At 41.2% G+C, this 26392-nt stretch overlaps 1 protein-coding gene across 1 annotated transcript in view; it reads right to left on the bottom strand.

The window, feature by feature from the left end:
• Positions 1–2269: 2269 nt before the first annotated feature.
• The window catches only part of LOC108787528 (malate synthase, glyoxysomal-like), a 28136-nt gene continuing 4013 nt past the window's right edge, over positions 2270–26392 (bottom strand). The window contains exons 4-15 of the mRNA XM_018557104.1: positions 23779–23869; positions 23597–23673; positions 22930–23040; positions 19935–19994; positions 17979–18135; positions 16186–16384; positions 15247–15325; positions 14584–14673; positions 10446–10518; positions 8930–8997; positions 5799–5926; positions 2270–2438 (exon numbers count right to left, since the gene is read on the bottom strand). Of these exons, the coding sequence (XP_018412606.1) occupies positions 2318–2438; positions 5799–5926; positions 8930–8997; positions 10446–10518; positions 14584–14673; positions 15247–15325; positions 16186–16384; positions 17979–18135; positions 19935–19994; positions 22930–23040; positions 23597–23673; positions 23779–23869 (1254 nt within the window). The 3' untranslated portion in view covers positions 2270–2317. The remainder of the gene's footprint in view (positions 2439–5798; positions 5927–8929; positions 8998–10445; positions 10519–14583; positions 14674–15246; positions 15326–16185; positions 16385–17978; positions 18136–19934; positions 19995–22929; positions 23041–23596; positions 23674–23778; positions 23870–26392) is intronic.

Raw genomic sequence — 26392 nt, 5'->3', positions numbered from 1 at the left:
TAAATTTAAAAACAGGGCCCAAACAAATTTTTTTTTTTTTTTTTTTTTTTTTTTTATTGTTTTTGCCAAACATTGAAACTTTATTGCAAGAACCAAAAGAATTCATGCACTGTGTTGTGGCATCAACAGAAATGGGTTTTTTTTGTAGAAAATCTGCCTTTTTTTCCTCTTTGTGGGATGAAATGCAGTGTAATCCACCCTCACTTTGGAGACGTGGCTTCACAGTAGACTGGTGGTCTTTTGGGACAAGTACAACCTCAGCAGGCCTTGCTTATATTATGCAGATTAAAAAAAATACTGCAGTTTAGATACCTCTGGATTATTTCCACAGTGTCACAGATTTGTTATACTTGAAGCCCTTTATTTCTAAGAGCTCTACTACTTGCTCAATTATCGGTGCGGCTCCTCACTTTGCAACGGAGTGGCAAATACTGTTTTTTCCCCTATTCCAATAACAGACCGGCTTCTTCTCTCTGCAGTTACCTATGTTATTTCCTTTTTGTTGTCAAACATGAGGTACCAAATATAATGCAATAAAACCTTTTGAAAAATGTTACTAGTTGAGCCAATCTGACCGAATCATGCGATTCCTCAGTTATAGCTACTGCATACACTTAAGCCAATCTGAAAGAATCATGTGATCTCTTGCTCACAGCTACCGTGTACCCTAAAGAATCAGACACATTTTTAGAGAACTCAACTGTAGTTTTAGTAGATGCTGAAAAGTGCCTCTTATCCCTGGCAGGGGCTGGAATGTGGGTTCTCAGGGCTGCAATCTACTAATGAAATCTTACTCCTTCGCCATTCTCTAAAATGGCATCGAAATGATTGGGAATGGTGGGTTTTGCTTTTAATGGCTATAACAGGGACCTGAGAACGCATTCTGAGCTCTTTTATTGAAGTCCTTGAATAAAACGGGAAGCCTGTGGTGATTCAAAATACTGACCTGTATTTCAGATCAGTTTTATGTAGCCTGGTCAATTAAAAGAAAAAAATATATATAAATGATTGGGCTACCTAAAAATATATATAATATAAAAATAAAATACCCCTTTTGGAAAGGTAGTTTAAGCTGCATCTCCCTGTGAGTGAATTTAGCGCCACTCAAAACTGAGTAGAGTGAAAAGGAAATAAACTCAAGTCTTACTTATGTCACATTACACACCGTCATTTGCAAGATCTTTTGGCTGCCTCTGACTCTAAATGGTATTGAACCATGCAGCAGGCCACAAAGTCTACATGTATCTCCATTTAACTGAAAAGTGACTGCATGAGGGATATCAACGAAGATTGGCTTGATTCAGTGCTTTGCAAGCTTCAGGAGAGAGAAGATTATGAACTTTGATATGTTTCACCCTTCCCCAATTAAATAAAGAACATGTCCCGCTTTTATCTTTACTGGTAATAATGAGTGTCCTGTATAAACGCTGGAGCAGTGTGCTGTTCCCTACATACTAATCACATGTGAATTCATATTGAACCTTTGCCCTGGGTTTCCTAAATACAAATCTGTTTTCACCGTTGCACCAGGCCTGGGCTTGAACAGAACAAGTAGAACTATTTAAGCAACCAGAGGAACCCATATGTATGTTGTGGTCTACTCACTCTTCATATCTTTTTCATCGTGCTATGATCCGCTTTCGTCATTGCACAGTGAATAACTTAACCTCATGGTTCTTTAAACTTAGAAGCTTTTATTATAAGGGTAATTAAAGTTGCAATACACTAGAGAAGATTGTCTTGCAATAACATTTGTAGTGTGAACTACCAGAAGCTTTATCAGGCTTTTACTGTAAATCATCAAAAACACAAACTGGGAATGTTTGGAATTGTTTAAGAGGTGAGATTTCACATGCAGTATTACAGCTATTCTGAGGAAGATGACTCCAAGAGCATAGTGTGTGGCCAGAATGAAGCCAGGCCTTTTGCATAATACCCGAGTGTATTGGGCTGCTTCTAAATTTGGCATCTGTGCAAATGTACTGAGCTTATCTAAAAAAAACTTGCTGACATTGCTTCAGCAATCTTGCATAAATGTGCATGATTAAGCTACATAGGACCGCCTTCTAGTCAAACATCTTTTGGGAAATTTTAATAAAATGGTAAGGTGTCATTTTTGGAAAGTTTACTATTAAACAACCCTGCTCATTTAATTCTGACAAATGCTCGTACAATAATTTATACATGCTGATTCTGGTTTAGACTCCTGTGCATAGTGCGGTTTCTGAATGGGTGCCCATTTTTTCTGTACTGCCCCAATACCCCGTTGTTTTTGGCTTTCCAGCCAATAGGCGGTGCTAACTTTCCAAAAAAATCTTTAGGAATTACCGACAAAAACATGCTCCATATTGAGGTAAGTAGTGATGAATTCTGGGAAGTCCCTCTTTTGAACCACCTCCATGAATATTTCAGATGCAGTTTGAAGTCTTCCTTTCTGTCTATAAAGTTAATTAAAGAAAAGTCATATAAATTGGTTTAATGTCCACTTGTTTTCTCCACACATAATGGAATAACCTCCATTCACAATGAAAGTAAATGCACTTAAAGTGTTTCTTTGCCCAGACTATACACATTAACAAGCCGTAAAAGCTTTAGGGTGAATAATGATACACCGCGCTATTCAATCTAAAAATGCATAGGAATAATCCTAAATTAATTGTGCTAATATTAAAAATAGAAAAAAATGCACTAGACCATAAAAACAAGGTAACCAGGTAGTGTAAAAAAACAAAACTTAATTGTCCATAATAGTATTAAAATTCTCAAATGTTCATATAGAAAGTGACAAAATCAGCCACAGTGTTTGTGTAAAAAAATGAGAAAATCCACTCATCAAACTAATAAGACATGATTACAATAAAAAAAACAAAAAACGTGAGCAGTATATATGAGGGTAATAAGTAGTCTATAAAATCATCTGGTCCAAAAGGATGCTTCAAGCAATTGCTCCAAGATATTAGGCAAATCTATCCAGATCTCTCAATGATTCATATAAATCAGAATGGCAGGCAGTGCAAACAAGGAGATGATGAGCGATCCTCAGATAGACGGAAAGGCTATTCCTCCAAGATGCCCCACAGGACCATCACCGTACCCAAAAGAGAAAGAACTCCAATAGTATTGTAATCATAAGTCTTATTAGTTTGATGAGTGGATTTTTTCATTTTTTACACGAACACTGAATGATTTTGTCATTTTCTATATAGTTATCTATGTCGGGATCCGGACATCGATGTCGGGATCCGCTCCGGCGGCTCCGTATATAGAGAGCTGTAGCTCGCGGTATACTGAGCTTAGGGTAACGGGATGACGCTAGTTTGTGTCCTCCCATTACCCTCAGGAGAACTATGGGGAAAAGCCCTGACCCCATAGTTCTCCTTTAAAGCTGAACTCCAGAAATAACTAAATACACAGTTACGATGCATAGGTGGGAGGTGTTCTTTTTTGCAATTTTGTACAAACAGCCCTGAGATTTAGCAAGCACTGTCAAATGGCACCTGACTTGCCTGTAGTTAAGCAATACAGCCTGGCCACCTCCTTTCCCCTGCCTATGACTAGACAGTGAAGAAGCAGCAGAATATTAATCATTGTTCCTGTAGGCATGCAGCCTATCTGATTGACCCCTAGTTTAGTCTCTCCCGATCTGAGTCCTGCTGTAGATTAGTTTACAAGAGGCTGATAGTAATTGAAATGTAAGTACCTATACTAGGTGCTGGTGCATTTAAAATACATTTCATGATGTTATACCTAATTCGTGTATTTTTACACAAGTATGCAGCTCTGTCTAGTTTGAATTCCCCAAGGCTCTTTGTAAAAGTGATGTCCTGTGTGAATGATAGCCGATAACCTACTATGTGGCCTTGTCCACTACAAAACAGAAGTATCATTATAAAAAAAATAACAAGGAAAGAACTAATTTGACTTTCTAAATTGAGGCTATTGCACCGAAAACACATGTGAATGCTACATGTAGCTTTGCCGTGTTTTAGGTGCAGTAGCCTCAACTTCTAAAGTCACGTGAGTTATTTTTCTTGTTATTGTTTCTAGTGATCATTTTGCATGCATAGTAGTAGAAGGTCAATATCCTCCCCTAGAATACATCCCAGTGTGGCTCCTTTTCCTACTCTCCTCAGTGGATATTTAATTGAAACTTTGTTATTACCAGCCTAAGGGCCCATTCACACCACATCCAGATCATCTCCAGACCAGATTATTTCCGGATCCAAAATGCATCCTAATGTATCCCTATGCTATTTCTGGCCTCTGTTCACACCAGCGCAGTCCGTTCCAGACCAGAAAAATACTGCATGTCTAATTTTGTCTGGTCTGGAATGTACTGGAATTGCGGGCTGGTTCACGCCATTTTCTGGACCAGGTATGACCCTTATAAGGCTGGGCACACACCTTACAACCATCGCAAGACTTTTGTCTTGCGATGGTTGTAAGGTACTTAAAAAAAACGTACGATCTGCCCATCTTGGATAGGCAGATCGTACTTGCGATGATCGCAAGCCACGCCCGCTGAGGGGCGGGCTTCCGCTTACCGCAATGCCGAACGGGCAGTGTGCGCTTACCGGCCCGTACGGGTGTTATCGTACGGACATGCCACAAACCCGCCGAACATCGTACGATGCTCGGCGGGTTTTCGAACATGTCTGTAAGTTTAAAGTTGTGCGACCTTACAGTAGTAGAGGTCACACGGCTTCCACACACCTTTTGATAATCGTACGATCGCGGGATTTCCCGCGATTATCGTAAGGTGTGTGGGGACCCTAATTGTTGTTTCACCACAGCTGGAGGGCCGGAGTTTGGCCATCCCTGCCCTAAATCAACCTGTTCCCGCCAACATGCTTACATGCTGAATTTTGGGTGCATTCACCTACATCTTGCCATTCAAGTATACATAAGCGCTTCAATTCACAAAAGCATAATACTAATGTATTTTCCTTCATGTGCATTATTTGCTCTAACCGGTTTTGTTCTATTTGATAAGGGCATTACTGCATGCCTCCAATGAATTTAGCACTTGATTGTATGGTTTATAAGATTTTATTTCTTAAATTCATGTTTTGCACTGGAAATGAATGAATCAGTGAAAGAAAGCCATGCAACATCTCCCCGTTTCCATTATTGTCCTTTAGATCACCTATGCATATGAGCTCTTACATTTTAACAACAATTTACTGGCATTTTAGTTGTCACATCTGGCAGCTATGGCATAATCTTGTCAAAAGTCCTAATTTCTTCATAACTTTGTTTCCCATTCCACTCAGGAGCAGTTTATATGTGCTTCGTAGGAAGGCGTTTGGCAAGTGGATCTCTAGTTTTAGGAATACGCACCAAATGCCGCTCCATGTTTCTATCATTATGGTGAATGCGGTAGAACATGGTGGGCGTTTGTATTACTATGTACCCAAAACATATTTTGCCCACCAGTATTGTTGATTACCAATGACTGACAACCCCTCCCATGGAATGGTACTGAGACACTGTCTTAATGCCCACCACATATGCATATAGCATTTAACAAGCTTTAAAACAGTGCTATTGTACTGCTTAGCAGAGAAGCACTTGAAACTCTAGGTAAACAATTACAAAACACGTTGTAATGCTCCCATCCTTTGGAGAAGCATTAGACAAGGATTCAAGTGCTAAATCCAAGAGAAAATACGGCCTAAGCATTAATAAAGATTTTACCCAGCAATGCAGCTTCAAGCACTGTCAGTATGAAATGAACCAGGTGCTGGGCCTGTGACAAATAGTCTTTATCAGGTAATTCACCCCCTGATTGTACTTACAGAACTGAGAGCTGAAATTGATCGCCAAGCTCATGCTTCACATCCTGGACAAGACATCGGACCATATTCCTTGTCACCTTCCTGCTGTCATCTTCCAGCTGCACCTGGTGCCTTATCCACTGCCAGACCTAGAACAACCAGGAAATTAGCATTGCTCATCTCATCCACTGCCACACCTAGAACAACCAGGAGATTAGCATTGCTCGTCTCATCCACTGCCAGACCTAGAACAACCAGGAAATTAGCATTGCTCATCTCATCCACTGCCACACCTAGAACAACCAGGAGATTAGCATTGCTCGTCTCATCCACTGCCAGACCTAGAACAACCAGGAAATTAGCATTGCTCATCTCATCCACTGCCACACCTAGAACAACCAGGAGATTAGCATTGCTCGTCTCATCCACTGCCAGACCTAGAACAACCAGGAAATTAGCATTGCTCATCTCATCCACTGCCACACCTAGAACAACCAGGAGATTAGCATTGCTCGTCTCATCCACTGCCAGACCTAGAACAACCAGGAAATTAGCATTGCTCATCTCATCCACTGCCACACCTAGAACAACCAGGAGATTAGCATTGCTCGTCTCATCCACTGCCAGACCTAGAACAACCAGGAAATTAGCATTGCTCATCTCATCCACTGCCACACCTAGAACAACCAGGAGATTAGCATTGCTCGTCTCATCCACTGCCAGACCTAGAACAACCAGGAAATTAGCATTGCTCATCTCATCCACTGCCACACCTAGAACAACCAGGAGATTAGCATTGCTCGTCTCATCCACTGCCAGACCTAGAACAACCAGGAAATTAGCATTGCTCATCTCATCCACTGCCACACCTAGAACAACCAGGAGATTAGCATTGCTCGTCTCATCCACTGCCAGACCTAGAACAACCAGGAAATTAGCATTGCTCATCTCATCCACTGCCACACCTAGAACAACCAGGAGATTAGCATTGCTCGTCTCATCCACTGCCAGACCTAGAACAACCAGGAAATTAGCATTGCTCATCTCATCCACTGCCACACCTAGAACAACCAGGAGATTAGCATTGCTCGTCTCATCCACTGCCAGACCTAGAACAACCAGGAAATTAGCATTGCTCATCTCATCCACTGCCACACCTAGAACAACCAGGAGATTAGCATTGCTCGTCTCATCCACTGCCAGACCTAGAACAACCAGGAAATTAGCATTGCTCATCTCATCCACTGCCACACCTAGAACAACCAGGAGATTAGCATTGCTCGTCTCATCCACTGCCAGACCTAGAACAACCAGGAAATTAGCATTGCTCATCTCATCCACTGCCACACCTAGAACAACCAGGAGATTAGCATTGCTCGTCTCATCCACTGCCAGACCTAGAACAACCAGGAAATTAGCATTGCTCATCTCATCCACTGCCACACCTAGAACAACCAGGAGATTAGCATTGCTCGTCTCATCCACTGCCAGACCTAGAACAACCAGGAAATTAGCATTGCTCATCTCATCCACTGCCACACCTAGAACAACCAGGAGATTAGCATTGCTCGTCTCATCCACTGCCAGACCTAGAACAACCAGGAAATTAGCATTGCTCATCTCATCCACTGCCACACCTAGAACAACCAGGAGATTAGCATTGCTCGTCTCATCCACTGCCAGACCTAGAACAACCAGGAAATTAGCATTGCTCATCTCATCCACTGCCACACCTAGAACAACCAGGAGATTAGCATTGCTCGTCTCATCCACTGCCAGACCTAGAACAACCAGGAAATTAGCATTGCTCATCTCATCCACTGCCACACCTAGAACAACCAGGAGATTAGCATTGCTCGTCTCATCCACTGCCAGACCTAGAACAACCAGGAAATTAGCATTGCTCATCTCATCCACTGCCACACCTAGAACAACCAGGAGATTAGCATTGCTCGTCTCATCCACTGCCAGACCTAGAACAACCAGGAAATTAGCATTGCTCATCTCATCCACTGCCACACCTAGAACAACCAGGAGATTAGCATTGCTCGTCTCATCCACTGCCAGACCTAGAACAACCAGGAAATTAGCATTGCTCATCTCATCCACTGCCACACCTAGAACAACCAGGAGATTAGCATTGCTCGTCTCATCCACTGCCAGACCTAGAACAACCAGGAAATTAGCATTGCTCATCTCATCCACTGCCACACCTAGAACAACCAGGAGATTAGCATTGCTCGTCTCATCCACTGCCAGACCTAGAACAACCAGGAAATTAGCATTGCTCATCTCATCCACTGCCACACCTAGAACAACCAGGAGATTAGCATTGCTCATCTCTTCCACTGCCAGACCTAGAACAACCAGGAAATTAGCACCTCTTTGTAAATATAAATTCTTACATTAAACTACATGGGACTATGCTGAGCCAATCAAAACTCAGCTGCAATAGTTGATGATTAATGTGCAAAGAAAGGATTACACCCCAGAAAACAGAAGTATATGTGCTGCTGGGTACAGCTGACAGGTTCATCATCTATCATGAGATAAATATGGAAGCTGACTCTGCTGACCTATTCTGGCTTCATTTGCTGAGTCACTGGCACAGGACAAGTATAGTCATCAGAAATTTGGAATCACTCAGAGGCCAGCAATGGCACTCCAATGGTTTGTCTCCTGACAGGTGTAGCCAAAGCCCCAGCCAAACATTTTGTTCTTTCTTATGCATTGAGGGACATAGGAAGTCTTGTACTGTCAGGTAATATTGCCACACACAGGAGGATTGGACACTGGCACACACAAAAAAATTCTATGTGATATGATTACATGCGGTTAGAAAACACTCTCCCTGAATGCACAATCATTACGTCCAGGGAGAGTGATTGATTCTTAACCGAATGTAAACATATCACGTATCTTTACATGCGGTGTGCGGGCGTTTACATGCAACTTCTGTCATTTGATCATTAACTTGAATAGGTGACAGCTGCCGCTTTTAAATGCCAGATTAGGTATTTCTGCTGCAGTAAAACGCAAGTTCCTGATGCAGGAATCCCTAAGTGCACATAAAGATAGAGGTGTGAATGGAGCCTAATACACTTCTACTCCCATATATACATACATACATACATATATATATATACATATACCTGAGATCGGGATATTTCAGCTGTTGCAGAATCCTCAACTTTTCCATTGTAGAAGAAATGACCTTCACCTAAAATGAAAAACAGCTATTTTAAATGCGCGCACTTCACCGGGAGTCTGTTTAAACAGCCCCGATGCTGGCGACGTACACTGTACGTCGTCAGTCACGAAGGGGTTAAATAAATCTGAAAATATATTCACAAATATGAATCAATTATGTTGGTATTTTAGTGCATTATTGTATACATATAATAAAAAAAACTGATATGAAAAACTTTAAAATGGAAAATAAAAAAATTTGAGGAACAGACAACAAAATAATACAAAAAGAAAATAGTATACAACAGAGGCGGCAAATTAGGTGGTCGACCTTAGGCCGCGCCGCTCACAGGGGCCTCACGGCTGCCTAATTTGCCTGACACTTTACCTAAGTTTTGAAGTGACAGGCGACCTTAACACTGCTGTGTGCAGGAAGCATTAAGAGCACTGTCACACCCAAGCCTGCCCCACGCGGTGGTTGCCAAACATCTGATCTGCTGTCACTTCACTTCGGAGGTGACAGGAGACCTTAATGCTGCTGTGCGCGCAGGCAGTGTTAAGAGCCCTGTCACACTCACCTCTCGTGCGGAGGGGTTTAGTCTTTGCTGGTGGTTGAAGCATAATTTATTTCTGTGCAAAGCACAGCAACTGAAGAAAAGAGAAACAAATCATAAAATACGATCATTATGATCAAATATCATTATTTTGTATATTTATATTGTCTGTGGGGGCATAATGTATTGTGTACACAAAGTCTAGAGCCACCTCTGGTATACAATATCCAGTCCAATTAAACAAGAGTAATTCTATTTTCTTTAACATGACTAAAGATAAGTCCACGTATCAGACCCAATAAATACAAAACTATAAGTTTCACTATTAAGAAACCTTCCTAGGAGCACATATATACAATCCACTCAAAGAACATATTGAAGGTATTGAAGTACTGTAAAATATTTACAGGGTAAGTCACAAAAGGGTGAAGAGTTTGGAGAAGGCAGGAGAAGTGAACAATCTAGGACAACATAGCTGAACTGGAAAGTGAGCTGAATTGGAGAATTTTTCCATATCAGCTATGTTGTCCTATATTGTTCACTTCTCCTGCCTTCTCCAAACTCTTCGCCCTTTTGTGAATAGCCCTGATAATGTTTGGTAAGCAGAGAAGGTATAGCTGTTTTTAAATAAGTTTATTTAAATATGATGAGGACTATACATTTTTTTTTACAAATTCACACTTTACAAACAGAACTAAATAACATATCAGAATGCTCAGTCCGAAGTGTCAGTCAGACAAAGCCAGTCTCGGTGCAGCCTGGCTTTGATTGACACTCATATAAAGTTTTAAAAACTAAACTTAAAGAAACAAAATAATTTGTTCTGATACTCTGTGTTTTTATTCTACACACCCTACAGGTACAGGTTCAAAATATTCTCAGTCTGTCTATCTAGATTCACCTTTTCAAGTTGGAGACATTTTACCTTTAAGCCAGGCATCAATGAACAGAATGCCAACAGCTATATTATACTTCAGACCAAACAAAGTTACTCCACCCTAAACACAAGAAAAAGCAGGAAATGATAACATTAAAAACTGGATTTACAATGTATATATCAGATACAGATCAGTCTACAGCCAAATGTTACAGCCAGCTGCTACAATCTCTTTTAACATTTGTCATTTAAAGATTCCTGATTTGATAAATTATCTAGCAATTGATTCCGAAGAAGAACCCCACCCCCTAATTTGCTTCTCCCGCCATACAAATTTGCTCCACTTCGGCCTAAAATCCTATTTGGCATTATTCTCCCTTTTGACCAGCTGCTAATTGTCACCCTTCTGGAATTACCAGCCCAGCATACCTGACTTGTGAATTGGTATCCCTATGGTAAGCATGCAATGATCCTGTGGCCCCCTGCCATGCTGGTACCAGCCTACATGCCCTTTATCATTGGAAGTGCTTAAAGAAAAGTCCCCAAACAAGGGAACCCACCCAAAGAATGCACAGCTGATGGTCTTTTTAATGCCTGATGAACAGGAAATGTGCTGGCATGGTGGTGGGGGGAAATTATGTGCAACCCACCAGCCCCCATAGTGCAAGCAAGATACCACGGCTCCCTGGTGAAAAGATAACATGGACATTTACAATGCTTTTACCCATTAACTGCAGGTTTGGGAACCACAGGGGTCAAGATGAATTACAGCAGAAGTAGCATTTGACCACTGCGAAGTGTTATGTGCATGTTAATGTACCAAATCTGATGTCACACTAGAAGACAAGGAAAACTACACTAGCAGTAGTTGTATACTGGTATGCATAACGCAAAGGTAATTGTTGGAGTTTGTTACTGAAGAGATAGAGACTCAGCTCCTTAAACAGATAGAAATGGCTGCAAGGACGGGGACAGTAGTATTAATGGGAGATTTTAATTATCCTGACATTTACTGGCATAATGGCACTGCTGGAATAGTAAAAGGCCGGACATTTATACACTTATTACATGATAATTTTATGGTACAGTTTGTAGAAGCCCCAACTAGAAAAGATGCTTTTTTTTTTTTTTAAAGATGCCCCTTAAAAGAAAACTCAGAGTTGGTAACTGGGGACAATGAGAAGGCAAATCTATTAAATACTTTCTTCAGCTCTGTGCACACCAAGGACCATGATATAACTCAAGTCCATAATGGGGATAGCAGTGCCATACCCTCTACCGAACCACAATGGCTGACTATTGATATGGTCCAGAAACAGTTAGACAAAATTAAGGTGAACAAAGCGCCTGGACTGGATGAGTTACACCCATGTGTCCTCAAAGAATTGAGCTGTGTAATTTCAAAGCCATTGTATCTAATTTTTAGAGACTTTCTAAAGACTGACTTGGTACCGATGGATTGGCGCAAGGTCAATGTGGTGCCTATATATAAAAAGGGATCAAAGTCTTTACCAAGTATTTACAGACCTGTAAGTTTAACCTCAATAGTTGGCAAGATACTTGAAAGTTTGATCAAGGATCACATGCAATTGTTTTTGCTTGAAAATAATATCATAAGCGATAGTCAGCACAAATTCACAAAAGACAGAAGTTGTCAAACAAACCTACTTTCTTTTTATGAGGAAGTGAGTAATAAATTGGACAGAGGAATGGCTGTGGATATAGTATACTTGGACTTTGCAAAAGCGTTTTACACAGTTCCCCACATGCGGCTAATGTATAAGTTAAGGTCAGTAGGTATAGAGTATTCCATCTGTAATTGGGTAGAAAACTTTCTTAAAGACCGTATTCAGAGAGTGATGATCAATGATTCATACTCTGAATGGTCTGAGGTTGTTAGTGATGTCCTCCAAGGTTCAGTGTTATACCTATTTTTAAATGACATAGAATTGGGGATTAAAAGTACTATTTGTGTGTTTGCAGATGACACTAAGTTATGTAGTGTAAACAGTCCTTACAGGAGGTCTCCAACTTACAAGCAGATCTGAATGCACTGTGTGATTGGCATCTATTTGGCAAATGAGGTTTAATGTTGATAAATGTAAAGTTCTGCACTTGGGGACTGGAAACATGCATGCGTCCTATACTCTGGGGGGGAGTATGTTTGGGGGTGTCAATGATGGAGAAAGATCTGGGTGTTCTGGTAGATCATAGACTCAATAATAGCATGCAATGTCAAGCTGCAGTTTCTAAAGCAAGCAAAATACAAGACATGTGCACTGTCAAAAAATTAGTTTAGTTTCGTTTTAATTCCGATTTTGTGTTATTTAGTTTTTCGGGATTCGGGTGTAAAAGTCAATTTGGATTCGGACAAAATTAGTTAGCGGTAGTTCGTTCGAACTTTCGTTTTCGTTTCTTATTTGTTTCGTTCAATCGTTCGTTCGTTTACAGCAAAGTGACATTTGAAGGGGAAAAAATGTTTTTCTCCTTCTCTATTGCCACTTTGCTGCAACGAACGAACGAACGAAACGAATAAGAAACGAAAACGAAACGAACGGCCGAGGGGTATAGACTCCAGAGATAGAGAAATAATCCTGCCCCTGTACAAGGCATTAGTAAGACCTCATCCGGAATATGCAGTTCAGTTTTGCGCACCAGTTCACAAAAAGGCTGTTGTGGAACTGGAGAAAGTGCAGCGAAGGGCGACCAAACTCATAAGAGGCATGAAGGAGCTCAGCTATGAGGAACGATTAGCTGACCTGAATTTGTTCTCTCTGGAGAAGAGGCGATTAAGGGGGAACATGATCACCATGTATAAATACATAAATGGTCCATATAAAGAGCTTGGTGCCAAATTGTTCACGTTAAGGTCACTGCAAAGGACAAGGGGGCACTCTTTGCGTCTGGAGGAAAAGAGGTTTAACCTTTGCATACGGAAAGGATTCTTCACAGTTAGAGCTGTGAAAATGTGGAATAGACTCCCCCAGGAGCTTGTTCTAGCTAGCTTGGTTAATTGTTTTAAAAAACATCTGGATGTATTCCTTAAAGGAGAACTATGGGGTTAAGGCTTTTCCCCATAGTTCTCCTTAGGGTAACGGGAGGACACAAACTAGCGTCCTCCCGTCACCCTAGGCTCAGTATACCGCGAGCTGTAGCTCGCGGTATACTGAGACACCGCAGCTGAAGCGGATCCCAACAATTATGTCTGGATCCGCCCAGCTGCGTGACTGACAGCTGGCTCTGCCTTTCTAGAGGCAGAGCCAGTTGTACCCACCCCCTCCCCCGGCCGTTCCGCCAGTCAGCGCTGGCGGATCGGAGCGGGGAGGGGGGAATCCAGCCCCTCCCCTGTCCTGGCAGAGAGCTGTGACAGGATCGAGAGGTGAGCGAACGTCGGTATGTGTTCGCTCACCTCCTGATCTTCTGAGCCGACCTGTCACCTCTCATTGTCACGGTTGGCTAGAACTATGAGGTGAGTGAAAAGCACTCACCTCATAGTTCTCATTTAATGCACAGAATATTACTGGATATTGAGTTCTTATAGGTATATCAAGCATCAGAGATTGTTGATCCAGGGAATATCCGATTGCCTTATGGGATCAGGAAGGAATTTTTTTCCTGTTGGAGCAAATTGAACCATGCTTTATAGGGTTTTTTTTTGCCTTCCTCTGGATCAACATTGGGGAATTGTGGGCATAGTGTTCTGTTTATCTCTATAGGTTGGACTCGATGGACTTGTGTCTTTTTTCAACCTGACTAACTATGTAACTGTGTAGAATAGGCATCAGAAGATAAAGTTCAACTCCAACTCATGAAAGCCTTTAAAAGACTTCCAGCTACACCATACTTGGATGAAAGATTGAAATAATTTTATGTGAGAGGCTGTCATTTCTTACAAGCACAGTATTTGATTAAGGGCGTATCTCCTTTCTACATCCACTGCAATTATGATCCGTAGCAATGGAAGCAGAAAGAGTTGTAAAGAGCCTTATTACCTCAGATATGGAACCTGGTGTTAGTTATAAAAAAAAGTCACCTTAGGGCGTGCATGTGCCTTTTACCGACTAATATTTGGTGCCAGGTGGGTTTTGTTTTTACATTTCATAATTTTTTGTGATTTTTGAGTCTCTGAAACATAAGCTAATCTGTATTTAATTAAATGTGCAAAGTAAGAGGTTGTTCTACTTACAGCAGGCATAGTAAGTAAGTCTAACTGGGTGATCTTCACAGCTGGTATAACATGTAATTGGTTTGATCCATCTGTGTGCTCCTGGAAAAGCTAAACAATATGAGAACATAGAGGATTAAGGAATGTCAACCAAAAGGACTATTTCTCAGCAATATCACAGTGACCCTGCACAGGTCCTCTATGGCAGCTCTTGCCTCCCAACTTGCATTTTAAAGCAGTAGTAAAGTGGGCACAAAAAAAGAAACAAAATGCTCGACGGTGATTCCATCTTCACCTGGAATTCTTCTAGGTTTGACGGCTTCGGCCTCTTGAATGGTCGTGCCTGCACGATGTAACTTCAATGCATGCAAGTTACTGCATTTGCACACAGGACGTTCCTGAGCCTGTGCAGCTGTGCATCTCAATACAAATGAGTAAACTAAAAATGAGATTGTAGTCCATCACGGGAGTGAGTTTGGAGTGGTAACTACTTTACAACACACATAGGGACCATGGGGAACAAAAGTGGCCACCCTCCAGAAGGAAGGACAGCGTCAGCACCAATTCAGAGATGATTTGAGGATCTGCAGCTGAGTGAAATAAGATAAATTTTTGTTAATAGGTGCTTGTATGCATTTTTAAGATTTTACTCCTGAGTTTAGTGCCACTTAAAGTTTATTTTACCTTCTGCATCGGCAACACCAGATCAATGTCGTACACCATGAATCCATCCACTCCCGCATTAATTTCAAAAAGCTTTGATCTAAAATGGAGATTTATGTCAACAAACAATGTTCCTAAAGATTCCTGTTATAGATACAATATTTTATACTCTAGCTTAGAATTCTGGAGTTATTAAATGAAACACTTTCTTTATTGTCAAAAACTTTTTATAGGATTGGCAGGATTATGCCTCTAGATAGGCAGCATGCATGCATTTCTGGGTGCCAAGAGGTCCAAGTCAGAAGCTGGGCCAAACCAAGTTCGGGATGTATTGGGATATTCACACTTCTGCACTACAAAGAACACATGTATTTTTAATCTGTATTTTGAAGGCATCTATTACTGCATTGCAGGGCATTTGTGACACATTTGGAACATTTTAGCATTTTGCTGCATGTGTCCATAGCAAGATATTTCCAGTATTTAATGTACTGCTGCATGCTGTAAAACCCCATGTAAGACACACATCTAAGCACTGATTCATCAAGCAGCATAAGGTAACCATACAATCTCCTTTAGATAAAAAAAAAACACCTACTTCCCCTACCCTGCCAGACAGGACTGTGTGTGGCAGAACTGTACAAATCTCAGGCTTGGATGGTATACAGTAGTCAAATCTGATAGTGAACTGTATATGAAGAAACAACAGCAAAGTATTCTTGCAAATCCTTCTAAAATGTTAGCAAGATTCCACAAAAACAACCCTATCACTACATCATAGGTCTTTGACTAGCATGTACTGTATGCCACGGTATGTTTTGTTAATAGTTCACTTAAAACTGCATGAAATGATTTGGTGAAAACTGACTGAGATGTAGCAGCACATTCTGGGCTTTCATTTGTAGCAAGGACTCTAGTACATAGTGGCCTATTTGAGTGGGCTAGATATTTGTTGTTCACCTTTTGACGGCTGCCATGACACTGTGATACTCTTCACTCTCTTTGTCCTGAGGGAGCAGCAGGGCAGCCATGCCGCCTGTAGCCAGAGCTCCTCGCCGATGACATGTCTGGACCAATAAATCCATGTAGCTTTTGAGAAACTTTTTCTCCATGTTTACATACTTACTGCGATCCGGCAATAAGAACTCCAATCTATGTCCTAAAATGTTGGAAACAATTATTCATAAATATAAACATAGAAAATGATCTGAATGTTTTACAAGCAACTGAAAATTAGTAATTATTAAACAAAATCGTGATTTTTCCCAACAACCAAATCCCACTAAGCTTTGGCCTGTTTAACTTCAGAAGCAGAACACAAGGTGCAGAGAGATCCTTGTTCTCTCAAATAAAGGGACAGGCTATTATTCAAAGATGGAAGGCAGGACAGGAATACATAAAAGCAGCATTACTACTTTTATCTGTCACTTCCCAGATGTACAAATGACTACCAGCCATACGGATAGAAGTCTGATATTGCACAGCTCCTTAAATTGAACCTGAACCCAAAAAGTAACGATCTGCTATGTTAACCGGGTCCATCTAGAAATGTTAATTATGCCTAAGCAGCACTCCTCAGAATTCCTCCTGAAAAATAGCAGTGCGTTCCTATGCCCTTTACACCACTGTACTTACAGCCTCATAACTGGATATCTGCAGTGAGAGCATCTTAGCCATTTGCTGCCTCTGACTGCTAGTCTCACATGATTTGGAGTAAGATTTGGTGCTGTAACCATGGTGCTGCTTCCTGGAAAGGATGGACCCACAGTGCAAGGAGCCCGCTGCTTCTGTTTCATTCATTCTATGGATCTGTGCTTTGCAGTGATGGACTGTGCCTTCTGCGCTGGGTGAGGCATCCCCCAGCCCGCCAAGGCCCCGTCCCACCTAAGTCCGCCCCATCTCACCGAAGCTCTGCCCTCAGCTCAGTAACCAAGCTGTGTGGGGAGGAGGAAGGGAGGAGCCTCCCTGTCCCTCACTTGCTCTTCACTGGTGAGGCATCGAGATCGATAGTTTTTTTTTTCTTTTTTTTGATTGGACAGCTTGGACCAATGGCACTTTGCCATTGGTCCAAGCCATCCACAGAGCTCACTCCTCTCACATAGAGGCTAGTAGTAGAGGCTGTGACAGCTCTTGCCTCACCAAGTTAAGTTACACAACCTAACTACCTGTGAAAAGCCAGATGCAGCACTGCCTGTAATTAACACACAGCGCTCCATCCGTGACAGGTTACACAGTGGGGAGGATTTCCCTGCAGTGTCACCTGTAACAAGCCGCTCTGAATGGAGACAAAGCTGTCAGCTTCAGACTTGAAGCTGACACCTTTTTTCTTCATAATACTAGGTGAGGCTTGGCCTCACCTGCCTCCCCTGACCACATGTCCCTGGTGCTATGTGCACTTCATTTGCTGCTTCCTGAATATTCATCCACTAGTTATCAGATCACCAAACAATAGGGGGGCAGCTCTGAAACAAGGAAGCAAAGTCCTGTTACCCTACCAAGATGGCTGTCTCCCCACAGAGACGCAGTACAGAACAAGGCATGGAAAGTTATTAATAGGAAAATGATCAGCTGGAGGAAGCTCGCAGATCATAGTCATGGCCAGTCTTTTGTCTCTGCTTGCCTTTGTTGGGAACAGCCCTCACTGCTCAGTTTGTTAAGTATGCAAAGGAAAGGAGAGATGGAAGAAAATACAACCTTCTAAAATGTCCTAATAAATGTTAATAAACAGAAGTTATTTTAAGTGTATTTGTTACCAAATTTGTTAACAAAAGATGCTGAGTAATCCCAGATGCCGCAGTTCAGCCCAGCAGAATGTTGTCTGAGCTCATACAGGATTTCTTCCATTTCAAAGGAAGCCAGCACACTTTCGATTAGCACTGTAGCCTTTATGCTTCCCAAAGGTAGGCTAAGCTACATAGTAAAATGACAGAATAAAAGAATAAAATACAGGTGAAACACGAATAATTACAATATCGTGCAAAGTTCATTTATTTCACTAATGCAACTTAAAAGGTGAAACTAATATATGAGATAGACTCATTACATGCAAAGCAAGATAGTTCAAGCCGTGATTTGTCATAATTGTGATGATTATGGCTTACAGCTCATGAAAACCCCAAGAACCCCAAATCCACAACCTCAAAAAAGTAGATTATTACATGCAATCAATAAAACAAGGATTGTACATAGAACAATATCGGACCTCTGAAAAGTACAAGCATGCATATGTACTCAGTACTTGGTTTGGGCCCCTTTTGCAGCACTTACTGCAATTACTTTTGCACGATATTCTAATTATTCGAGTTTCACCTGTACAAACATCAACTATATGATCCAGAATGAAATACAAAAAGTTGCTTTTTTTTCTTTCTAGAGGACTAGTAGCACGATTTCCCCACCAAGGGAGAACACATGCTTTTCTTGCTTAGGAATCTACAGAATAAACTCCATGCACTCACCTGTAATTTGTGGTTTGCACAAACTCATGCCACTATCATCGCAAGACTACCTCATTGTGATACATGTCCCCTAAAGACAGGCCCACCCATACTTTGAGATTACTAGGTCTGGAGACCCTTTTTATTAGTTATTATTATTATTACTCTGCTCAACTAGCACATCGGGTATTATAGCATTCTACCAGAGAAATACCTCAGTGGCTAGGCATAGAAGCAGCTGCATTCCACCCATTAACAGATAATGGGTTCACCCCAGGACAGAGCAGCGAACTCAAATCTGATTATACAGTATATTGGATGATATTATTTTTAGGAAACTTCCTCTTCCCCCAAATCCTAGTACCTACGCAGTCTCTCCTTTTACCCTTTTATCCAACCTGGTACTCCATGGGATTCTTATGAATATCTCCCCATGTTCTCTTAGCTTTTTTGTGTTGATTTTCTTTTACTGATCAGAGCGCAGAGTTCTTTGAACCTGAGGAAAGCTGTCAGTGTACATCCAAAACTTAAATAGCGTCCGAGGATGCACCGATACCAGTTTTTCGGTACCGAGTACGAGTTACGATATTTCTGTTTTGGTACTCAGCAATACCGAATACCGATACCTGAAGTCCTATTAAGGAAGCAAGGCGGCGTGTAATGACTCGCCGCCTGGCTTCCTGATTAGCCGGGAAGCTGGCTCCGTGCTCCCTCGTCACCAGTGGACAAGGAAGCATGGAGCTGGTTTTCTGTCCAATCAGGAAGCCAGGGGGTTGGTAATGACTCGCCGCCCACCTTCCTGACACCGGAAGTTCCGGTATCGAGATAAGCACCGGGAGCATTTGGGCAAGTACGAGTATCGTATCGGTGCATCCCTAGCGTCCACTATGCAATCATGGGAATGCAAAAATACTGCTTTTATTTATTTTCCTTCCACGTGATTGGATATTGTTTGAAAAGTGAATTTTCACCACATTTCTTAAGCTGAAGGAAAATTCCTTACCAAAGTGAATAGCCAATTTTTCCTTTAATAAATCAACCCCATTACATAGAAAAGTAAAGTTGGGTTGTAGGTAAATTTGACCAAACCTTGAAACGGGTAGGCAAAGCATGTGGCTTAGTGCCGAACGCATGGAAGAGTTAGATTATTTTTAAACAATAATGGATACTTTGATATTCTGCAGGCATGGTGCACATCCCTATCATACTCCAAGATTATAAAGCATAGAAATATAACAGCTATACCAGAATCTCATACAATTATTATATCACCTTTTTCTCAGTCCATACAAATATCTGATTCCACAGTCTGGCCTCATGAAAGCTTTCCACCTGGAATAAATGTAAACTTGATGTAAACTTAACTTCTTTGTATTATATTTGTATGTAAAATGTGACCTTTTGTGGATTAACAATGTGTTGACCAACTAGGCTTTCAGAGGTAAAATGTATTTTAATATGCTTGTGTCAGCTTTTAAGAAAGTCAGACATTGAAACTGGTTAAAGTATAACCCGTTATTTTTTTTTATGTGGACAGACTGGTGAGAGGTTAGAGCCCTTGTCAGGTTTTTATTGCTGTAGTTGTTCCTTTTAGTGAGATTTACTCTCTAATCCTGTGCATGGCTCCTCCCGTTTGCGTCCCTGGTAGCACTGGTAACCCCGCTAGTGGGAGTGACCTACTGCGCTCGCAGAATCGGCAGCGACTGAGGTGACTCCTTCTCTGCTTTTGTCTGGGGCTTCCACTCTACACTGGAGAGACAAGTGTACTGATGTCCCCCTGCTTCTTTGATAATCGGCGATGTGGCCGGTATCCACGGATTTCCGTGTGTGGCTCTCTTTCATTGACATCTTTTGGACTGGACAAGACTGACTTTGTCTGACGAGTACTTCCAAGGTGGGCCTCCATCTTCTGCAATGAGCGAGCTCCCGATTCATAGCTGATTGGAGGTAACCTTACACACTATATCATATACATTGTGGTCTATTATGTTTTACAATCTGCCATTCTCATGCATTTGCAGTTGGCGGGAATATGACGCTGGTGATGACGTCATGGGGTCAGATTGGGGGTTGGTGATTGGCCGCTTTGATTAGGGTTGGTGCTATATATCAGTCATGTTTTTGTGCACTTACACTGTATGCTTTGCCTGATGAAGGGGATCCCTTGTGACCCCGAAACGTTCGTTGCTGTTTATTGCTATGTCGCACGTCAATAAATAGACGTTTTTGCCTGCTAATTTGGAGTGCCGGTGTCTCTGTTTCTATTCTTTCACTTGGGACACAACTGTCTAAGAGGGAATTTCCCTCACTTTCGAAAAATATTCTCTCACTTCCACAAAATAGGAAGCGAAGGCAAATCTCTAAAATGCAAAACCTGGGTTAACATTTTCCTATATGTGCAATGTACCTCATGTACACCTTGGGAGAATCCAAAAAAATCAATGCAACTTTGTTCAAGAATCACTATGGTGAAGAAACATTGTATTCCGATGACCATAATAAAATGTACACACGTAACTGAGGCATTTCTGTGGCATTTCATTTGAAGACTTGCACTTGTGTGGTCATATACAGACCCTTGTTATTTCACATGTATTTATATATATTTTATACAAACTTTTACACACACAGACCAATCCATCCAGCAAAAGTAGCAGTGATCAGTATTGGGACAAATATTAAATAAAGCCAGGTATACACGCTTCGAATAAATCAATTTATTGAGAACCAGCCGAAATTTGCTGTGTGGGTGCTGCTGTCAGCGCCTTTCCAACCGGCATCCCTCGATCAGCTGATCAAAGGAGCATGTTGGAAAATTGACGACTGAACAGAGCTGGTGGCTGTTGTCAGGATACAAAGGAAACAGCCGGAGATTCTTCGATCAGCGTTTGTAAGCATTGATGGAGGAATCAGTTCTATTTTCTTCATTCAGCCGTCAGGTTGAAGAGAGAAAATAGAAGCTTCAAATAGATGCTTTGTAGGCATCCCAGGCTTCAAGTTTACACAGGAAAAACAATAGGACAAAAATATACAACCAGTACTAAGGATTGTTCTGAGATTTCTGCTTGAGTACACAAGTAAAACTGATCAGATACTAGGGAGGATCGGGGCAAGACAGGGAAGTAGTGAGAGGAAATGAGGATATACACAAGGAAGGGATATGTTATACACTTAAAGTGACCTTAAACCCTCAGATTTTTTAACATAAAACAATAGTGTAATGTGTGCCTTACTGTAATCCATGGTTGTTTCCCTTCTCTTTGCTGCTCTTCCTTTTAAATCTGTATCTGTTCTCATGCTGGGCAGAACTTCTGTTTTGCAGCAGACTGCCTTGTCTCTGAAATGGATACATGGTGTCTGTGTGTAGGTTCACAACCTGAGCCAGCACTACAGGAAGAGGCACTCAGCTGCAAAGGGAAGTTCTCCCCTAGCATGAGAAGACATGAGGATTTAAAAGGAAGAGCAGCAAAGAGAAGGGAAACTACCATGGATTACAGTAAGGCACACATTACAGTATTGTTTATGTTAATAAATCTGAGGGTTTAATGTCACTTTAAGGGTAAACACGTAAAATACACACAAAACTAACCGACATGAAATATGGAATATAGAGGACGAAATATCACAATACCCGACTTTAGTGTTTTGGAGCAGTTGTAACAACAGGTTTTTGGAAGATTTAATGGAAACTTAGTCTGAGAGAATGCTTGGGCTGCCACTGCTATAAAAAAATGCTGTTGTGCTTCATTTCTAAGCCACTGACAAGTATGCAGGAGTTCTGACTTTCTAATCTGTATGCTTTTCTCAGGTCAGTGAAAGCAGTAAAGCCAGAAACAGCCAAATAGTATTTTTTAGAAGTGGGTCAGAAATGCATGCCCCCACATCATATCCCTATTGGTTTCCTTGAACCATGTGAATAAAAGGCGTAAGCACCTCTGGCAGTGTTATAGAGTGTTGCAACACCTGTCATGTAAACTTTCAATGGCCACATCATTTGTAAATCTCCAACTGCTATCCATTGTCTATAAGTACCATAAAATTCTATATCATTTTGCAAACATCATAACCTAACAAAACAAATATTGAAAAAAAAATGATTTATACAAATTTACAACCCGACAGACAGAAATAAACTCAATTGCTGGTCCTCAACCAATGGCTGTTAAACTTATAATTAATGTACCGTATGTTTCAGATACTCTCTATGTTGTTCCCACTATCTGCCTGCTATTGCTGAACACTGCTTAGGAGCTGACATATATTATACCTTTGATAAGTAGAAAAAAGGTCCACTTTTCCTTTCATAAAGTATTCTTCCAGTGTGGTATATCAGTAGACCAAAATCAAAGAGAGGACCAGGGATCTCCCTGCCATTTACCTGAAAATAAGAAATTATTATATTCAGTACCAGTATTACCACAGCTATTATCTATGTACACTGACAATATTATGGCAAAAACCTTTTTGTGACTGAGCATTACTTATTCATGGCAGAAATCCATATCCAAAGCACATACATTAGACAGTGATCACATATGAGAACATAATCTAATGGACCAACAATTGTTTACATAAATGATCACTGCCTAAACTTGCATTTATGTATGTGTATGCAATGTAGGAGACTTTGTAGGCATCCCAAGCCCCACATTTACACAGGGAAAAAAATAGCACTTAGGACAAAAATATACAACTAGTACTAAGAATTGTTTCTGAGATGTCTGCTTGAGTACACACGTAAAACTGATCAGATACATAAAAGTGATCTTGTTTAATTTACTAAAAAATAATGGCATAAGAAGAGTGTCACGTGACTAAGCAGCAGTGCATTATACAGTATTGTACAGTAGATAAGGCACACATGTCATACAACACTGGTAAAACATTGTTTATTTAAAAAAAAGGGTTAATTGTGCATTATTATTACAAATTACCAGCATGTTGTGCTCTACCATGTTCCATGCTCTTGGTCTGAGCATTAACACTGGGGCCTCTGAGATTGGAGGTATACCTATAGGTGGAATGACACACATACAATGAGACACAAACTCCATGTGTAATGTATTTAATTCTGTTTGCACATCCTTTAAGGTATATGATATGTGTAGTATGTTACCTGGTACTTTGTTATAAACAACTTGATAAACATTGAAGATTCCTTTTATTTGATTGAAGAATGTTGGACAATTTCCATCATCAAAGTCCACCTAAGTAAGAAAACAAATGAGAACTCTTTGGAATGGCTGCCATCATATAAGAAGTGATTCCTAAATGCTTTGCTTGTGTTCTGGTATCAGGTGCTCGGGTACAGCTTCCTCTCCAGCAAGCACAATGAGCAGTACAGGAGTGACATCACCATAGCTCATAAAACTAGCAGTCAGAGGCAGCAGTGCCTTAGTTTTCACAATGCTTATTTACATCTATGAGGCTCAATGCACATGAGTGCCTAGACAGTAATCTTTTCCCCATTACTAACTTACCAGCCTTGCTCTGCATTGCGTCTCTACCAAGATGGCCACCTTCACACAGAGGTACAGTGCAGATGAATCATGGTAAGTCAGCAATGCACAAAAGATCAGCTAGAGGAAGCCTAAAGGTCAAGACTGATGACTAGTCATTTGACTTCTGCTTGCCTTTTCTTGGCACAGCTTTCACAGTTCTGGTCCTATTTAAGTGCACTATTGTTTTGACATCTAGTATTTGTCCAGATCTAATGTTAGCTGGAAGTGCCTTGTTATTTTTCAGGAGAAATTTAAGACAAATGGTAAATCTTCCTGGGGACTGCTTAGGCACAATTAACAGTTGTAGATGTTACCTATAAGATAGCAAATCTTCACTTTTTGAGATCAGGTCCACTTTAAAATACAGTGCCACTAATGCTTGAACTAACTGAAGTCAAACTTTTTTTTTTAGTTTTGTGTCCCATTGAGGAGATTTACCTTAATTTTCTGTCCGACTGCCACAACAGGAAGTTAGAAGAAATCCCTCCAAACAGAGGGAAATCCCTGATGGTCATCAGGGTCACCAAAACTAGTATCCGCATTGGAAGATTTTCCACCAAAGGATTCAATTTCTATCAATGGCTATCAATAAAATATACATTTCATCAACCAAAAGCCTGCAAAGAAAAGGTTGGATGTTACTAGGGATACACCTATATATCGGCCGAAAATGGCACTTTTGGCATAATGCCGAAAGTGCCATTTTCCTGACGATACATTGGCGCATCCCGGCTTTCTCTCCTCCCCGCTGGGCGCTGCTCTGTGTCCCAGCGGGGAGGAGAGAAAGTGACAGCCTGCCGAGCGCTGCAGGAGGAGAGCGTTGTGAGCGGCCGGCGTCTCTCCTCCCACACCGCTCAGCCTCCTATCACAGTCCAGCAGAGCGGTGTGTGGGGGCGGAGACAGGCCACACTGTCACAGGAGGCTGAGCTCCCCTCCCTAAACCGCTCAATCAGCCTCCGGTGACAACGTGTCAGAGAGGAGAGCAAAACAGAAAAATGGTCACCAGCACTCCAGGTTTTCTTCAAAACTAAATCCTTTTATTCATTCTCACAGGTCATATCACCATGCGTGGCAACGTTTCGGAACCTGTCCGGTCCCTTCATCAGGCAAACAAAAGTGATAATTTTTCTGTTTTGCAAGTATTTGGCGGCGCCATCTGCGGCTACTTCAGGAAACTCTCTATTTGACTATATTTAGAGAGGAGAGCAAGGTACAAACATTAAGGCCCCAATTACACGTGGCGATTTCCGCCGGGGAATATCGCGCATTTTTGCCGCTGGATATCGCGAGAAGTCGCCAGCTAATTATATTCAATGGAGCTGTCTTAGCTCTATGTCGCTCGTCGCGGTCGCAAGTCGCTTCTACAGGACCCTTTTTTCGGCGGATTTTGCTTTTTTCTAATGGAGTCCGACTGAGAAGGTCACGCTACTGTCGCTGGATCGTCGCTGGAATGTCGCCCCGAAAGTCGCGCTATCCCGGCCGCTGCAAAAGGTATGTTGCTACGTGTGAATGGGGCCTTAGGCTCTGTTCACACCTAGGCGTATCAAATATGCGCGTTTGTCGTGAGTTTCGTGACGCGCATTTTTACTGCGATTCGCGTTAAAAAAACGCGCAACAAACACGCGTTTCCGAGGGCTACTTTGCTGTATCCCAATGGAAACGTGTGACAAAAACCCATAGAAAACAATGGGATTTTCATGTTTGAGCGTTTTGTAGAGCGATCGTAGAGCGTTGAACGCGTTACAAAACGTACAGGGATCAGTGATGGCTGAGTGTTTTGTACATAATTGAGGATATGGTATGTTAACTATATCCTCAATTATGAAGGAATGGGAGTGATCTACATCACCTCCTGTTCATTCATGATTGTGGTTATAGTAAATATACCATGACCTCAAGTTATGAATGAACAGGAACATTTCCTGGTCATTGATAACAGGGGACACAGAAAAAGAGATTGAGGATTTTGTGTCATAAATCTCTTTTTCTATTTTAAAAGGGAAATATCAGGAATCTGTTTGGACCCCCAATATTTCCCCAAAGCCCCTAAAAGTAATGTAAAAAATACAAATATTTAATTAAAAATGAATTAATAAATAAAAATAAAGATACAAAATTAAAAAGTTTATAAAAAATAAATTAAAATAAAATATTCGAAAAAATAATAATAAAAAACATTTCCGGTTTCGGCCTGAAATTATTTTTTTATTTCGGTTTCGTTTCGGTTTA

This window comes from Nanorana parkeri, unplaced genomic scaffold (assembly GCF_000935625.1).
Source record: "Nanorana parkeri isolate BGI_ZX_2015 unplaced genomic scaffold, ASM93562v1 scaffold267, whole genome shotgun sequence".
Classification (NCBI taxonomy): Eukaryota; Metazoa; Chordata; class Amphibia; order Anura; family Dicroglossidae; genus Nanorana; species Nanorana parkeri.
This window is presented reverse-complemented; position numbering and strand designations above follow the sequence as displayed.